Here is an 18514-nt window from a genome sequence, read left to right as displayed (position 1 = left end):
TCCTCTCTCGGTGTCCCTAGAAAACCTCCTCAAACTTCAGCTTAAGCAATGATATCCCTTCCCCCAGAACCTTGGAAAATCCCACCTCTGAAAGGTGGGAAAGGTTCAGTATGCTCTGGCATCATGTTTAAAGTTCTCCAGAGCCATAGGAGGAAGGAATAGATCCTGAAAATCTTACAGAAGATTTTCACAAACAAGCACAGATAACGTCTACCCAGAATGTCTGGAAGAAGAGAGCTGGCCCCCATGAGTGGTCATCATGTTTGGGCCCAGGACATGACAAGCAGGTTTTGTCCTGCTTTCTGGATTGAATGTCATCACATTCCCAGCAAATTACTGATTTATGGTTACTTCAGGTCAGAAATATTTAGAGCTGAGTTTGTCCTAGGGAACTTGAGCTGAATGGTTACTTATTATCACCACAGGACCCCTGAAAAGTTCACTGCAGAAAAAAAAAATCCCAGACCTGATTAGAATGCTGTGCCCTAAAGTCTCTTTGGCATAAACTGGTTCTTCAAACAAGTAAACAAACAGCAACAAAAAACTTTAAACTGTACCAAGAGCCCTTGAAAAATGAAGACCCTACTGACTGGACCAGGCAGTGAGTCTACCTTACCATCTCATGGAGAAACACTGCTTCAGCTCTGGCCCCGGGGTTCTCCTGCAGAGCGCTGGCCGCCACCTGGCTGGTCTCTCCACTCTCCTCCACCACCTTCTCTTCATCCAGCTTCTTCTCTAATTCACTTGAATGCTGAGAACCCAGGGGGCTTTCTGAGGTTTTCTTCTCCTCCACTTGGGTGCCTGGCTCCAGGGGAAGGCCTTTGCTGCATTCCAGTGTTCTCACCGTGTCTGGTCCTGGCTTGGTATTCTCGAGAGCTGCCTTCTTAGGTACAGATGCTGCAATGAGGATAAGAGTTATCAGCTGAAGGAGACTCCATGTCAAGAGGGGCCATTCCCAGCACAGTCATAGTCCTGGACTAGCTCTGCTTCACAAGGATGGAGGGGATTCTCCCAGCTCACTACTCCCTCACATTCTTTACCCTTTCCTCCTATCAATGATCTGTCCTCAGATCCCAGAGTCTCAGAATGCTGGAAGTGGGAGGGACCTCGAAGATCATCTGGTCCAGTTGTTTTCAACTGGGAACCATTGAGTCCTCCCCTCTCCAGGGGACATTTGGCAATGTCTGGAGACACTGCTGGTTGTTGCAACCAGGTGGGGGAAGTGGCTACTGATATCTAGTGGGCAGAAGCCAGGAACACTTCTAAATATCCTACAAAGCATAAGACAAACCCCCACAGTTACCCAGTCCAAAATGTCAGTAGTGTTGAGGTTGAGAAACCTGGTACTAATCCAGTCTTTTGCTTGCTGTCTAAGGTCACAGAAATCTGTTATCTACACCAAGCTACAAAGATGTATTATGATTATGACTGCAGCTTCCTATGTGACTCTTCTCAGGGACTACCTGCACATTCACTTGGATATATATTTACATCTAAAGTGATTCAACTCTGATCTTAAACAGCAGACAGAGAGAGTAGAGGCAGCAAATCTCATGTTTGGCGCCTAATGCCTTTCATGAAGAAGGTCCTATTTCACCATATAAGGCTGTTTCCACAGTGTAGGATAAAGTCTCCATACCTTGCACAGTGCTGGTTATATAGAAGATCCTCAGTGACATTATTTACATTGGAATTAAAGAAGCCTGAGTTCAAATGTTAGTTTCTCAGTGAATCTTGTAATCTTGGGACATGGCATAATACTATATAATAACATATTACAGGGCTGTTGTAAAGATAAAGAAGATTAGGGAGACAAAGCGCCTACTATAGAGTCTGACATAGAGTACAAGCTCAGGAAAGTTTATTGATTAAGAACAAATTCTTTTCATTGCCACTAGTTATGCTGGTGACTTAACTCAAGGCTTCTGACCACATGATGGCCTTGAAGCTCAGTCAGACCCAGTAACAGCATCCTGAGGTCGGAACGAATAACACTTCAGACCTGACAACAGTGCTGTTTTCTCCTGCCCATCACTTGGCAGGCTTGTTTTTTGAAATTTAATTTAGTTTTTGAATATGTAAAACAACTACAAAGTTGAAAAGTTAAAATTATATGAAACAATGACCTCAGAAAAGTTTAGCTTTCATCCCTGTGTTGCTTCCAGTCTGTTCCACACCCTCACTGTCTCCTATGGAGAACCATTTTTATTAGTTTCTGGTTTATTCTGCCATAGTTCATTTCTGCATGGATAAGCAGATACTTGTACCATCTATTTTTCATTCCCCACCTTTATTACACAAATGTGTAATATGATCTATATTACACATGTGATCTATACTGTTCTTGCTTTGCGTTTTTTTACTTAAGAACCTATCTTGAAGTCTATGCCATGTTAGTATGTAACGAAATTGACTGTTCTTTAGGATGTGGGCTTGCCTTGTGGCTCAGCTAGTAAAGAATCTGCCGGCAATGCAGGAGACCTGGGTTCGATCCCTGGGTTGGGAAGATCCCCTGGAGAAGTAAAAGACTACCCATTCCAGTATTCAGGCTTAGAGAATTCAACAGACTGTACAGTCCACGGGGTCGCGAAGAGATGGGCATGACTGAGCAACTTTCATTTTCATTTTCTTTAGGATGTGGCTGAGTTTGAGTTCCCCTCAAAATAGAGCCTTAGTCAAGGGCCTGGCAGCAGGCAGCTTATTTGAAAGGTGGTCCCTGGAAACAGGAGTGAGGAGGTGAGATGGAGGAAATGTCAATAAAGTGGTTACCACAACCAGAGCAACCAGAATGCAGTCCTCGGTGACCCTCTGAAGAGCCATGAGGAAATGTGCCCCAGAGTTATTCCACCAAGGGTGGGCAGGAGGCTCATTAGCCCACTGACTCCCATCGCCTACTGGTTGACAGCTGCCTTAGTTAAACTCCACACTTCTGGGCTTTCCTGAGCAAGGGCTGGGTAAGAGTCTCCCTTCAGAAAAAGCCCTGAGGCAGAAAACCAGAAACACAAGGCAGACACTTGAGACAGAATTGTGCAAAGAAACTATCCCTCGCGGATGCATAAGAGCCTGAGGAAGTGGTGCAGGGCTCACAAGGCTATGAATCCCATGGAATTCAACTATGGGAATGCATCCTAGTTATTCAATCCATCTCCTAAAGATGACGTTTGAGTTGTGTCCCGTCTTTTGCTATTATAAATAATGCCATGGTATGCATACACATTTTGTGCTTGTGCAGCTACTTATTTAGGACAAATTTTTGGAAGTGAAACTTCTGGGTAAAAGGGTAATGCATCAGTGATTTAAAAAAAAAATGTTTTCTTCCCCTTCTACTAAGATCTCTTAGTTGGATGTTGGCCACTGTCTCTTTTTGCAAAGCTCGGGATCTTCCATTTGTTGACCGTAGACTCTTAAAGCGAGGAGTGGAAGAAAGGCCTGCATTACATGTGAGCTTGTTCAGATCACTCTCTGTCCTGCTCAAAGCCCTCCTCACTCTGGCCCGGCCACATGTCCACTCTCCTCCCACTCCCTGGGGTAGACAGTGAGCAGACCCAGTACCCCTGACCGGCCTTATACTTCCCTGCTCTGGTCCTTCCTGAGACTCAAACCTTCCCCATTTCAAGATAGTAACCTAATAACATATCTTATGGAGCCTCCCCAGATTGCACTCTCCCTCTCCACTTCCTACAGCATTCACTGTTATTACCTGTGTGTGGCTAAGCCATTGGGTTACCATTTTCTTTCCACTCGTATGTGATGCCCATCCCTGGCTTAAGCTTCTCAGCACAGAGGCAGTACCTATGTCAAGAAACTATCGTGTAAGGGACTAGCAGTCCAGTACTTGCTGTGGCTGGATACTTGTAAGCTGTAAAGGAGTCTCTGTAGCTCAAAAGAGGAGGAAGGGCATTGTCAGATTGCCACATGGGATGCTTTATATATGAAGTGGGTGACCATGGAGATAGAGACTTCTAATGTCCCCTAGTATCCTTTCTCTTCCTAATTTTGAAATAGAACCATCTCAGCCACTCAAGTTTAGCTAGGTACCTGATGATCCAGTCAGCCACGCTTCTCAGCCTCCCTTGAAGGTCAGCATGGCCATGAGAGTTTTGGTAGATGGGATGGAAGTAGAAGTTTGGCCAAAAGTAGAAGAATGGGTTTGAGCAGAGTGACTAAAACTTTGAATTGGGTTACCTGGAAAATTGTCTTAATTCTTTTTCTTTTAACTATTGCTATTGCACAGAAGAAATAAAAAATAATGTATTAAGGAACGTGGAGTTCTTCATTTGGAATAATTATGAAGGTAATTAGAACCGATGTTAACCTAACCCCACCAGAGACAAAGGTAAGCCCCCACCTGCCCCGCAATGTTCCTGAAACTTTTGGCATCTCCCTCTGGCCACTGGTCCTAGAGTCACATGGCTGCCTCCTATGAAGTCCCTCATTCTGCCCTGGCTGTCACTAGTCACAGTCAGGGAAGCAGGCTGGCACCTCCATCAGTGTCTTTCCAAGACCAATTTGATACAGACTGGGTATTCTGATTTAGAGAGATGGAAGGAGAGAGGGTAAAAAAGATAACAGATTGTCTGCCAAAGACCTCTTGGGTCCTGGGGACCCTCTCTTTTAAGAAGGACAACCAGTCACATAAAAGCCTTTAGAAACACTTTTTTCCTCAAAGGTTTCACTTCCTCTTCTAGCCCTCACCCTGTTTCACCCCACACCAGCCCATACAGCATTCTCCAGACAGGGTGTCACTTAACACCTCTGAGTTTTTACCCCTCTTGTGCCCCATCCTGAAGGGAAGGGGGAGGAGAATGTTTACTGAGCGTCCTCTGAGGGCCACACTCTAAGCAGGCATTTCATGAACAATCTCCCGTGCAGAACTCATCCCAGCCCTTGAGACAGGAGCCATCTCTGCTCTGCAGAAGAGAAACAGGCTCAGAGATACCAACCAGCTCTCATGCTGCCCCAAAGTGGTGAAGCTCAAATCTGGACCCTTCCAGCTGGAGTCCAAAATCTATACACTTCTCATAATGGTCCAGTGCCTCTCGGCGCAGAACACCCTTTTCCATATCTTCTGCATTAAAAAGTCCTACACGTTAATAAAGGCCCAAATGTCACCACTTCTGAGAAGGACTCCTGGAATCCTCCTGAGAGGACTGCTCCATGCTATTGATCTCTTTTCTGAACCCCTCTTTCATAACATTTTGGGAACTTATGTGCTCCTTCATTCAAAAAGCCCAATGGAGCATAGATCCAGACAAAACTACAATCAAAAAAGATACATGCACCCCTACATTCATAGCAGCACTGTTCATAATAGCCAAGATGTGGAAAAACCTAAATGCCCATAAACAGATGAATGGATAAAGGAGATGTGATACATATGTACAATGGAATACTACTCAGCCACAAAAAGAATGAAATAATGCCATTTGCAGCAACACAGATGCAACTAGAGATTATCATCCTAAGTGAAGTAAGTCAGAAAGAGAGACAAACACCATCTGATATCACTTGTACGTGGATATTACTTGAATATGGAATCTAAAATATGACACAAATGGGAACTTCCCTGGCAGTCCAGTGGTTAATACTTCACCTTGCATGGTAGGGGGTGTGGGTTCAATCCCTGGTTGGGGAACTAAGATCCCACATGCCTTGTGGCCAAAAAAACAAAACGTAAAACAGAAACAATATTGTGACAATTCAATAAAGACTTTAAAAATGGTCCAGGTCAAAAAAAAACCTTTAAAATATGACACAAATGAGCCTGTCTGCAAAACAGAAACAGACTCGTGGGCAGAGAGAACAGACTTGTGCCTGCCAAGTGGGAGGGCTTTCGGGAGGATGCGGTTAGCAGATGTAAACTGTTACATATGGAATGGACAAACAACAAGGTCCCACTGTGTAGCACAGATAACTATATTCAACATCCTATGACAAACTTTAATGGGAAAGAATATTAAAAATGTATTTGTATGTATAACTGAATCACTTTGCTGTACAGCAAAAATTAACACAACACTATAAATCAACTATACTTCAATGTAAAAAATAAATTCTCAAAAAAGAAAAAAAAAAAAAAAGCCCAAGGAGGGTGTTAGGCTACTTCTACCAGTTCACCCTGTGCTGCAGGAGGGCTCAGGGCTTCAGCTTCCCTTCCTAGCCTGTGAGCTTGCTGGGGGAAGGGATTGCATTTTAAGAATCTTTGTAACCCTACAGCCCATAGCAAACATGAGAGGGAGCATGGCAGAATGCTTGGATTTTCTAAAAGTCTGGATTAAAATCCTGACTTTTATATGCCCTTGCTAGGAGCCCTCAGGCAAGTTAACAAATTCCTCTCTTAGCAAACAGGGATACTAGACTATATAATAACCTCAAGGAGTTGTTGTGAGGAGAAATGAGATAACTCATGTAGAACCCTTAGGACAGTGCCTGACATCATGATAAGTAATCAGAAAAAGTTGCTGCTGCTAATTGAGATAGAAATATTCTTAAACCACAATGTGAATCTGTTGGTTTGTCTCTCAGTCATCCTTTCCTCTGAGGTTCTCACTATTTCCCTTTTGTGTTGCTCACAGTTGGTTGTTGGTTCTCACCCCAGAGAGGGCCCAGAGACTCAAGCTTGGCCAATCTTAGAATCCTATTTGTCCAGCCACAGTGATTGGCCCAAGGCTGGGCATGTGACCCAAGCAGACCCAATCAGAGTCCTCGCTGTGTTTGATACAAGGAAACTGAGAGGTAGATGCTCCTTCTCATTGCTCAGGCTGCTAGCCATGTTCCCGGCAGACGTGAGGTAGAAATTTGGGATGGGTGGATGGAGAGACTGTGTCTGGAAGAGCTGAATCCCCAATTCCAGCTCTGCATTCCATTCCGTGAGTTTCCCTCCCCTTCCTTCTCACTATATGAATGAATAAAATAATAACAAGTAACATTTACACAGTACTTGCTATGTACTAGACCCTGTTCTGAAAGCTTTACATGGATTAACTAATACTCACAATTTAATATTCCCATTTTACAGATCAAGAAGCTGAGGCATGGAGTGGTTATGTAAACTTGTTGAAGACTGCACAGCAAAATGGCTGAGCCTGGACTTGTAACCAGGCAGGCTGGCTCCAGAGCCCATGGTCCTAACCACTTCTCTACATTGTCTTGCAACAAGACAATGTTTAAGTTTGGTTTTTCCTCTCTTGCAATGGAAAGAGACCCTCTCCTCCTCTTTTACCTGTAGAAGTCTCAGCACTCAGTGGCTTCTCCTCTTCGGGCCAATCTCCACTGTCTGAGCCCTGGAAAGAAAACTCTTCCAGGCTGGAAAGAGACTGTAGCTCCTTTGGGGGGGTTCGGCATGGGGTGCTGTTGGTGCTGATGACAGCTGATACACGGAGTGGCACAGATACGGCAAAGGGCTTGGAAATGTTCAGGGCCTTGCGCTGGTGACGGGGAGAAGGCTCCATTTGGAAGAGGCTGCTGGTAAAGACAGATCTGCTGGGGCTGTCGTTTGAGGTGTAGAACATGCCCAGCATCTTCGGGGCTGTTTGCTCGCTCTCAGGATCTTCAATGGGTCGGAACACCTTCAGCTGCTCAGGCGGGCCCCGGGCCTGAGCCCCTTGCGGCTGGCTTCGGTCTCCGCCCACATCAAAGCCGCCTTCCGCCCCTGCCGGCATCCCCTCCTGGCCCCATTCGCCCTCCTGCTTGCTGAGGTCACAGGAGCTGCCAGTGCTAGTCGAGTGCATTTTCGCTGCTGGGATGAAAAATCCACCAGTGGTGACGGTTCGATTGAAATTTCCTTTGGTTTCTTTCCCTGGTGAAAAAGCAAACAAACCTGGTCAGCAGTCTGAGTACAGGCCTCACTGCAGAGACTTCCAGGAAGGGCCAGCACACAATACTTGAATGAATACTGGCAATACTGGAAAGGCACAGCATGCTAATAAGGGTATGTTGTTGTTTAGTCACTCAGTCGTGTCCGACTCTTTAGTGACCCATGGACTGTAGCCCACCAGGCTCCTCTGTCAAAGGGATTTCCCAGGCGAGAATACTGCAGTGGGTTGCCATTTCCTTCCGCTGGGGATCTTCCTGACCCAGAGATGGAAGTTGTGTCTCCTGCATTGGCAGGTAGATTCTTTACCACTGAGCCAGCAGGGAAGCTCATCAATAAGGGTATAGCTATCCTAATAAAGACAGGTACCTAACATTTGGTTGACAAGAGGAAACATGTGCACAGAATTTTCTTATGATATCTTGATAGAACCTTCTGCTGTGTCACATGTATCATAGTCAAACCTATGGTTTTTCCAGAGGTCACATATGGATGTAAGAGTTGGACCATAAAGAAGACTGAAAGTTGAAGAATAGATGCTTTTGAATTGTGTGCTGGAGAAGACTCTCTTAAGAGTCCCTTGGACTGCAAGGAGACCAAACCAGTCAATTCTAAAGGAAATCAACCCTGAATATTCACCAGAAGGACTGATGCTGAAGCTGAAGCTCCAATACTTTGGCCACCTGATGTGAAGAGTCGACTCACTGGAAAAGGACCCTGATGCTAGGAAAAGTGGAGGGCAGGAGGAGAAGGGGACGACAGAGGATGAGAGAGTTGGAGGGCATCACCGACTCAATGGACATGAATTTGAGCAAACTCTGGGACAGGGAAGGATAGTGAAAGACAGGGAAGCCTGGCATGCTGCAGTCCATGGGGTCAAAAAGAGTCTGACATGACTGAGCAACTGAACAACAACACATGTATCTGAGTTAAACTTTGCAGGTAGAGCAGTTTCCAAAAGAAAGATACTGCTGAAATGGCTAAATGGAACAGTCATCCACCAAGCATTAAATGTAGATCATGAAAAAATAAAAAGATGATGGGAGATGACAAAATGGTGTTTGCTCAAAATGAAGGTGAAGACAAAAAGGCCAAAATAACAGAGTCTTGTTTCATTTTAAAACTTTAAAACTTATTAAGTTTTCTCTGGCAGATGGACCCAGACAGGGGTTAGATTTCCCAGCAAGGAAAGAGATGCCGTCCTCAGCTAGACCTTTCCGCCTTTTCCCAGGCTTCTTCCTGCTGATTCAGAGGCTCAGAAACTAGAAATGTAAATTAACTAAATGTTAGAAAGCACAGCTGCGAGGAGTGAGCTCCTGACTAACTTAGAAGTGAAGGCAAAGAAAAGTCTGTATGGGAAATAACGAAGCTGAGGGGACAGCAACCGAATTGCCAGGGATCTGGAAAAGAATTCTCACAAAGTGCTACATCTTAGATAACATTGGATTTAAAATTCTTAAAAACACTCTGTAGGAGAAGTGTAATTATCTCCCTGAACACATGAAGAAACCAGACTTGAGAGGTTAGATAACCTCCCCAATGCCCACGGAAGTGGTGACCTAGCTTTTGAAATATTAAATTCTGCAAAACTGGGCAAGAACTGCCCCCAAGAGGTTTCAGAATCAAGCAAAGTGATGAATATAAAGGTGTGAAAATGCTAAAAGGATCGTGTCCGCTTAAAAAGACCTCACTGAATATTTTACAAGTTTAGAATTATTTTTTTCAAAGTCGTTTCTAAAGATTTTCTGTTTTGTTTCAGGCTGCCTCATTTATCAAAGAGCAAAATATCTTGTATTATTTTGGACTGGAAAGTTACGGTTTAAGTATGGGGGAGTTTAAACAGCCTGCTGCTAGGGAAGCCCTGGGTCTTTCAAGTTGTAGCAATGCTTGCTAACTACAAAAATCCTTGTTAGCTTGTTAGTTAACAAAAACAGAAGTGAGGGCGACAGCGTGTCAGTCTCTTAAGGCTGAAGCTGTAAGAACCAACGTGGTGAGGTGCTGCTTTGGTGATGGGTGTCGGCTGGCATGCAGCTGTGTGGGCATCTACTCCAATAAGCGAGGACCAGCTGTGTGCCAGGCTGGTGCCGTCGGTGTTTATTAATGAATAAAGGAATGAATCTCCCAACTCAAAATCCTGAATTGACAAACACAATGAAGCCAATGCCTATGGAAACACCTAAATTCAAAACTCTTCTTTATGCCCCAAGAGGGAGCCACTTCTGCCTTAGTTTTCAGGTGTTGATCTATTATCTGCTTCAGGATGGAATGTAAAGAGGCTGTTGTCTCCAGCTACGGTTGGAGGAAGGCTGGAGAAACAGGCCTCTGGGAGAAGGGGCTATGTGGGCGTCTGAAGTTCAGGGTCATGGAGGAGTCTGGGCCTGGGGGATTGCGTGTGAGCAAGACTGGAGATGAGCAGCTTCTGGGGTTGCTGAAGCAAGTCCTGTGTGGGGGCGCCACTCTTCCAGCCGTGATTCCCAGTTCCCAACCCAGCTGGGAGAGCTTACCTTCCACAGGCACTGAGCACAGTGAGTCCATGCTTTTAGCTGGTCGGATGGTAGCCTTTTCCACTAAAGACAAAAGAAAGAACATCCGTGATGAATGCACTTCCGGAGGAAGTGTTTAGAACAATAGGTCAGACTGTAAGTACAACAGAGAAATCTCTTTCCTTTGAAAAACAGTCTCCATGCCACCTTAGATGTTCTCACTTTCTTTAGGGAACTGACCTTATAAAAATAGGGCAATTATAGATCAAAGGTTTATTAACATTTTACAGAGAAAGGTAGATTACAATTTTGTCACAAAGCTCTGATGAGCCAATGAGTATGAAGGTGGCTCAGTTGTGTCCGGCTCTTTGCAACCCCATGGACTGTAGCCTACCAGGCTCCTCTGTCCGTGGGATTCTCCAGGCAAGAATACTGGAGTGGGTTGCCATTTCCTTCTCCAGGAGATCTTCCCAACCCAGGGATCAAACATGGGTCTCCCGCGTTGCAGGCAGACGCTTTACCATCTAAGCCACCAGGGAAGCTGAGCCAATGAGGAGTCCTGAACCCAATTTTACTTTACAAAAAAGATTCAAAGATTCATCCATAGGGTAGAACCCATGGGGCTCCAGGTAACGCCTCCTAGGTGACGGGCCAGGCAGCAGGATTCTTGACTGTAGCTACACTGCTCAACAACCAGAAATTTAGTGCAACAGGTGAGAGGGCCCAGGGAACTTTCCCCCTGTCTCTCAGGAGTCACCTTTTCCCCGTGGGTCACCCTTCTCCCACAAGCAGCTCTGCTTCTTGAGGTCCACAGTCTGGTTGCTCCCCTAAAGCTCTCACCCACCAACCTCACCCTGGAGCAGATCCCAACCAAACAGACCTTTTTTGAGCACCTGCTATGTGCCTGAAGGACTCTGCACCTTTGAAAGCCACTTAAGCAGGTTTTCAGGAGAGTGTGAAAACTTATTAGTCCATGTATAGGCATAAGCATTTTCACAAAATCATCTCTTTTCAGGAAGCCAAACTGGCTGGAAGGTAGTTCCTTCCAGGTCAAACTTGCTAGGATGGGAGAGAGGGCAATTTAGAAGCTGGCCAGGGCTTCTAAAGTAACTCTTTAGAAGCAGCTTTAAGATAACTCTGGATCCAGAAAGATCTGACTTTGAATCCCAATTCTCCCACTGTTGGGCTCAGATAAGCAGCTTACCTTTTTGAACTTTCATTTTTTTGGCATGAAAACGAAGAAAAGTAGAGCTGTTATGAGGATGAAATGAGTAATGCATATAAAGTAGGTTGTATTAATCTAGAATCAAGTAAATGCTGAAGAAGTCATTATTGTTTATTGTTGTTGTTGCTGATGTTATTCAAGATAAACCAGGGCTCAGCAACAAGGGAGAACCCAGGAGATGGTTCTAAAAGAAGCACTCAGAGTTGCCCTAGCCCGAGTTGGGTCCTAACTCACACTTGTTTAATCCCTCTTTCAAAGCTCCTTTTTTCCTTCTTGATCCACATCCTGCTTCTTTTAAGAGGCTCTGAATTAACCCCTTAGCCTCCCAGGCTCGGAGCTTCTCTGCCTGGGGCCCACTGGGCTCTGGAAGGACTTAGCAGTGGTGATGCCAAGACTGCCTTCCACCTCCTTCCTTTCAGAAGTAAGCAGAATTCTCATCCTTGGAAGATCGACTATTTCCACAAATTTACAAAATGACTTCTAAAACTGCTGGCCATTGGGACTTCCCTAGTGGTCCAGTGGTTAAGGATCCACCATCAAATGTAGGAGACATGGGTTTGATCCCTGGTGGGGGAACTAAGATCCATATGCTGTGGGGCAATGAAGCCTGCTTGCTGCAACAAAAAGCCTGTATGCCACAACAACCAAGACTCGACGCAGCCAAATAAATAAATATTTAGAAACAAACAAATAAAAAATCTTGCCTGGCCAGCCTCCTTTCATTCATGTATTCATTTTTTCTTTTGGCTACACTATACAGTTTGCATGGTAGCTTCTCTGGCAGCTCAGCTGGTAAAGAATCTGCCTGCAACGTGGGAGACCTGGGTTCGATCCCTGGGTTGGCAAGATCCCCTGGAGGAGGAAATGGCAACCCACTCCAGTATTCTTGCCTGGAGAATCCCCATGGACAGAGAAGCCTGGCGGGCTATAGTCCATGGGGTCTCAAAGAGTCAGACACAACTGAGTGACTAAGCACAAGCACATATGCAGCTTGCGGGGTCTCGGTTCCCTGACCAGGGACTGAACCCCAGCCATGGCAGTGAAAGTGCCGAATCCTAACCATGAGACCACCAGGAGATCTCCAATCATGCATTCGGAGACAAAACTTTGCCTGGTGACTGTGAGTGTCAGAGAGGACGGACAACAGTTCTGGCTGCAGGGCCATCAGTGTTCACCTTTCCTGTGGGACCCTCTGTCTGACAATGAAGCTCCTTGTGGCCCTGATGGACACAGAAGGGAACAGTCTCCAACAATTCCCTGGCTCCTTGTCTGGACAGTGACTAAGCACTCAGGGTTCTGTGGTCTATGACTATACAGTTGTCCTCAGGATTTGCAGGGGATTGGTTCCAGGACCCCCACAGATACCATAATCCACTGGATGCTCAAGATCCTTATATAAATGGTGATACCATAATCCACTGGATGCTCAAGATCCTTATATAAATGGTGAACTACAATCAGCCTTGTCTACCCTTACATCCCACATATGCATATATGAAGGCCTAACTGTAGATATTTATTTATTCATTCAAAGACCTGAATCCCCCTGGGCTTTTAGGAAAGGGCTTTGTTTGTTTGTTTTGTTTTATTTACTTATTTCTTTTTGGCTGAACTAGGTCTTCATTGCAGTGTGCAGGCTTCTCATTGCATGGCTTCTCTTGTTGAAGAGAACAGGCTCTAAGCACATGGGCTTAGTTACTCTGCAGCAAGTGGAATCTTCCCAAACCAGGAATTGAATCCACGCCCCTTTCATTGGCAGGTGGATTCTTAACCACTGGACCACCAGGAAAGTCTAGCTAACTGTATTTAGATTATTTTTTTTTCTGCCTGGGACCTTGGCCTCATGGAAATGCACTCACCCGTTTTCTTTGGGTCCTTGAGTTCCCTCTCTTAGATTATCTCTGTGGCTTTATTTCCCTGCTCAAAGATTCCCTAGAATCTTCCTGTTTGATAATACATTGACACAAATTCCAGTACACATGTGTCTGGGAGACTTCAGAGTTTATGCATCTCCATTCAGTCAGTACCCAAGTTTTTCTTACCCTTTCAGTCAGCTCAGTTCAGTTGCTCAGTTGTGTCCAACTCATTGTGACCCCAAGGACTACACCATGCAAGGCCTCCTTGTCCATCACCAACCCCCAGAGCTTGCTTAAACTCATGTCCATCTAGTTGGTGATGCCATCCAACCATCTCATCCTCTGTCTTCCCCTTCTCCTCCTGCCTTCAATCTTTCCCAGCATCAGGGTTTTTTCCAGTGAGTCAGTTCTTCACATTAAGTGGCCAAAGTATTGGAGTTTCAGCTTTAGCATCAGTCGTTCCAGTGAATATTCAGGACTGATTTCCTTTAGGATGGACTAGTTGGATCTCCTTGCACTCCAAGGGACTCTCAAAGAGTTGTCTCTAACACTACAGTTCAAAAGCATCATTTCTTCAGCGCTCAACTTTCTTTATGGTCCAGCTCTCACATCCATACATAACTACTGGAAAACCCATAGCATTGACTAGACAGGTCTTTGCTGGAAAAGTAATGTCTCTACTTTTTAATATGCTGTCTAGGTTGGTCATAGCTTTTCTTCCAAGGAGCAAGTGTCTTTTAATTTCATGGCTGCAGTCACCATCTGCAGTGATTTTGGAGCCCAAGAAAATAAAATCTGTTACTGTTTCCATTGTTTCCCCATCTATTTGCCATGAAGTGATGGGACCAGATGCCATGATCTACGTTTTTTGAATGTTGAGTTTTAAGCCAGCTTTTTCTCTCTCCTCTTTCACTTTCATCAAGAGGCTCTCTAGTTCCTCTTCAGTTTCTGCCATAGGGTGGTGTCATCTGGGTATCAGCTTATTGGTATTGCTCCTGGCAATCTTGATTTCAGCTTGTGCTTCATTCAGCCCAGCATTTCGTATTATATATACTCTGCATATAAGTTAAATAAGCAGGGTCACAATATACAGCCTTGACATACTCCTTTCCCAATTTGGAACCAGTCTGTTGTTCCATGTCCAGTCCTAACTGTTGCTTCTTGACCTGCATACAGATTTCTCAGGAGGCAGGTCAGGTGGTCTGGTATTCCCATCTCTTTAAGAATTTTCCACAGTTTATTATGATCCACATAGTCAAAGGCTTTGGTGTAATCAATAAAGCAGAGGTAGATGGAACTGTCTTGTTTCTCCTATGATCCAAAGCATGTGGGCAGTTTGGTCTCTTGTTCCTCTGCCTTTTCTAAATCCAGCTTGTACATCTGGAAGTTCATCGTTCACATACTGTTGAAGCCTGGCTTGGAGAAATTTAAGTATTACTTTGCTAGTGTGAGATGAGTGAAATTGTGTGGTAGTTTGAACATTCTTTGACATTGCCCTTCTTTGGGATTGGAATGAAAACTGACCTTTTACAGTCCTGTGGCCACTGCTGAGTTGTCCAAATTTGCTGGCATGTAGAGTGCAGCACTTTCACAGCATCATCTTTTAGGATTTGAAATGGCTCAATTGGAATTCCATCACCTCCACTAGCTTTGTTCATAGTGATGCTTCCTAAGGCCCACTTGACTTCACATTCCAGGATGTCTGGCTCTAGGTGAGTGACCACACCATCGTGGTTATTTGGGTCATGACAATCTTTTTGTATAGTTCTGTGTAGTCTTGCCACCTCTTCTTAATATCTTCTACTTCTGTTAGATCCATACCATTTCTGTCCTTTATTGTGCCCATTTTTGCATGAAATTTCCCTTGGTATCTCTAATTTTCTTGAAGAGATCACTAGTCTTTCCCATTCTATTGTTTTCCTCTATTTCTTTGCATTGATCACTGAGGAAGGCTTTCTTATCTCTCCATGCTATTCTTTGGAACTCTGCATTCAGATGAATGTATCTTTCCTTTTCTCATTTGCCTTTAGCTTCTCTTCCTTTCTCAGCTATTTGTAAGGCCTCCTCTGACAACCATTTTGCCTTTCTTTTCCTTGGGGATGGTCTTGATCCCTGCCTCCTGTATCATGTCAGGAACATCTGTCCATAATTCTTCAGGCACTCTATCAGATCTTATCCCTTGAATCTATTTGTCACTTCCACTGTATAAACGTAAGGGATTTGCTGTATGTAGGTCATACCTGAATGGTGTAGTGGTTTTCCCTACTTTCTTCAATTTAGGTCTGAATTTTACAGTAAGGAGTTCATGATCTGAGCCACAATCGGCTCCTGGTCTTTTCACTAACTGTATAGAGCTTCTCCATCTTTGGGTGCAAAGAATATATATAATCAATCTGATTTTGGTATCGAAAATCTGGTGATGTCCATGTGTAGAGTTTTCTCTTGTGTTGTTGGAAGAGGGTGTTTGCTATGACCAGTGCGTTCTCTTGGTAAAACTCTGTTAGCCTTTTCCCTGCTTCATTTTGTACTCCAAGGCCAAAGTTGCCTGTTACTCCAGGTATCTCTTGACTTCCAACTTTTCCATTCCAGTCCCCTCTGATGAAAAGAACATCTTTTTTAGGTGTTAGTTCTAGAAGGTCTTGTAGGTCTTCATAGAACTGTTCAACTTCAGCTTCTTCAGCAGTACTGGTTGGGGCATAGAGACTGTGATATTGAATGGTTTGCCTTGGAAACAAACAGAGATCATCCTGTCGTTTTTTGAGATTGCATCCAAGTACTGCATTTCAGACTCTTTTGTTGACTATGAGGGCTACTCCATTTCTTCTAAGGGATTCTTGCCCACAGTAGTAGATGTAATGATAATCTGAATTAAATTCACCCATTCCAGTCCATTTTTGTTCACTCTTGCCATCTCCTGTTTGACCACTTCTAATTTACCTTGATTCATGGACCTAACATTCCAGGTTCCTATGCAATATTGCTCTTTAGTATCTCCTATTTCTGTTCCATTTTCTAAACATGGTTAAACATCCCTTCACCTGCACCCCCTCCCCACAAAAAACTCCAGTACTATAAACATGGTGAATCAACTTTTAAAATGTTCTTAATTATGAAACTTAAAAAAAAGAGATTTAAAAATTATTTAAATATGTTAATTCACTGATTTCCTTTTTTCACAAGTATATTTCAACAAATAATGAGGCTACTACAGGGTTATGACCACCCCCTATTCTCCCCCACGCAGTCTTTAATTTCTAGGGTTTCAACAACACTCTTCTGGTGAAACATGGCCACTCAGACAATAGTCAAGGTCACAGAGAGCTATTTATATTGATATTGATGGTTCTTTAATTTCACCTCTGCACCTCATCAAAAGCCAGCCAGTTTGATGAACTATTTCTGACTAGCTTGTTCATGAGATAGCAGTGGTTTTCAACTGTGGGTGCATATCAGAATCTCCTGGGGAGCTTTTAAAAAGTTACCAATACTCTGACTTTATCACAGTCCTCCTGATGCAGAGCTGCTGTGGGTGTGAACCACATCCTGTGGGTGATTCTGAGGTGCAGCTGAGCTGAGGAGCCGGCCAGGGACATCCTGTAAATTCTATGAATTTACCACTGTTTGATCCAGCACCTGGAGCTTCTTCCTTTCGAAAACCACACGGGGGTGGAAATCTTCCTAAGTCACGATCAAAGCAAATCATTTATTCTATTTTTATTCAACTGTTTTGTTCTTTTAACTTTTTGGTACTTGGTGAACCTCTTACATTGTGGCACTAATTCTGTAACTGAAGTTCTCTCTGATGTGCTTCAGCAAATCTATTATTAGATCAGGAATTTCTTGCCAGGTACACCGCTTAAATTCTCCTTTGAGAATCCTAACTTCTGACTTGTATCTGGCCTCCCATACCTACGGCGACCTGTCCTCTTCACCTGACCATCTTGCCATTTTGTGAAATACATTTTCCCCCATATAATGGATATTACAGATGGCTACCCAGAATCCATTTCCCTTCTCCTTCTCACAGAGCCCTGTCCAGCTTGGGGGTACCTCATTCCTCACCCAATGGGTGTAATGCCATTCCTCATGCCAGTGATTGGTTCAGGAGTCCAGTCCTAAGCTGGTCAGCACAGAGCACTCCTGGCCATAACGATCAACCCATGTGACTAATGAAGGCTACTATTGTGGGGTGGGAGGTGGGGAGGGCGACAGACACTTAATGCGGAGGTTCTGGGAAAGAAGGGTCCCTGTACCAAGAAGCAAGCTACCAGAAATGATGTTCTTTCTCCTTCTGGTCATAATGATAGTCAAAGGTAAAACCTAGAACTATGAATACTATACCCACTTTGTTGCTACAAAGGGAGCCAGTCTGAGGATAAAGCTGACCCTCAGAGGAGGGCATAGCTGAGGAAAACATGGAGAAATGGAAACACAGCCATTGGACTAAATCGTCCCTGAAGCTTTCCCTACATCTGGGTGGTCCCAATAAGTTACCTCCTTGCAGAAGCCAAGAGAGTTGGATTTGCTCTTACTTGAGCTGAAACCAAGCTTCCCAGGTGGTGCAGTGGTAAAGAATCTACCTGCTAATGCAGGAGACACAGATGTGGGTTCAATCTCTGGTTCGGGAAGACCCCTTGAAGTAGGAAATGACAATTTGCTCCAGTATTCTTGCATGGAAAATTCCATGGACAGAGGAGCCTGGCGGGCTACAGTCCATGGGGTCCACGGAGTCGGACACAACTGAGCATGCACACACAGCCTAAACCACTGAACCCACTGTACCTGGTGAAATCCCTCATTACTCCAGTAGGACAATGTGATGACTTCTAACATCTGTGCTTTATGATCCTTGGCACACAATTATAACCAGTGTTGAGGAAGCTTCTTAAAGATATTCTCTAAATTTCCTCTACAGATATTAGTTTTTTCCCCAAAAATCTTTATTGTTAAGAATTTCAAACATTCAGAACTGTTGAAGACGTCTAAACCTACCATCTAGGTTCACATTTTGCCATATGTTTGTTTCATCTATTTCTAATCTATTTATCTACCTACATACTTATATTTTACAGAATCATTTGAAAGTGAGTTTGAATATTTTGACACTTCATCTTTAAATACTTAACTTTAGCATAAG

General features: G+C 44.1%; 1 protein-coding gene across 3 annotated transcripts in view; it reads right to left on the bottom strand.

Moving 5' to 3' along the window:
• ARHGAP31 (Rho GTPase activating protein 31) overlaps nucleotides 1-18514 on the bottom strand; it is a 122519-nt gene that overhangs the window by 8898 nt on the left and 95107 nt on the right. For 2 of the 3 annotated variants that reach the window (NM_001205810.2, XM_059882806.1), the window contains exons 9-11: nucleotides 10318-10380; nucleotides 7223-7798; nucleotides 617-897 (exon numbers count right to left, since the gene is read on the bottom strand). In NM_001205810.2, the coding sequence (NP_001192739.1) occupies nucleotides 617-897; nucleotides 7223-7798; nucleotides 10318-10380 (920 nt within the window). The remainder of the gene's footprint in view (nucleotides 1-616; nucleotides 898-7222; nucleotides 7799-10317; nucleotides 10381-18514) is intronic. The other variant, XM_059882835.1, reaches the window with a different exon arrangement.

This window comes from Bos taurus, chromosome 1 (genome assembly GCF_002263795.3).
Source record: "Bos taurus isolate L1 Dominette 01449 registration number 42190680 breed Hereford chromosome 1, ARS-UCD2.0, whole genome shotgun sequence".
NCBI classification, from domain to species: Eukaryota; Metazoa; Chordata; class Mammalia; order Artiodactyla; family Bovidae; genus Bos; species Bos taurus.
The sequence above is the reverse complement of the archived record's forward strand: the minus strand, read 5'-3'. Positions and strand labels throughout refer to the sequence as shown.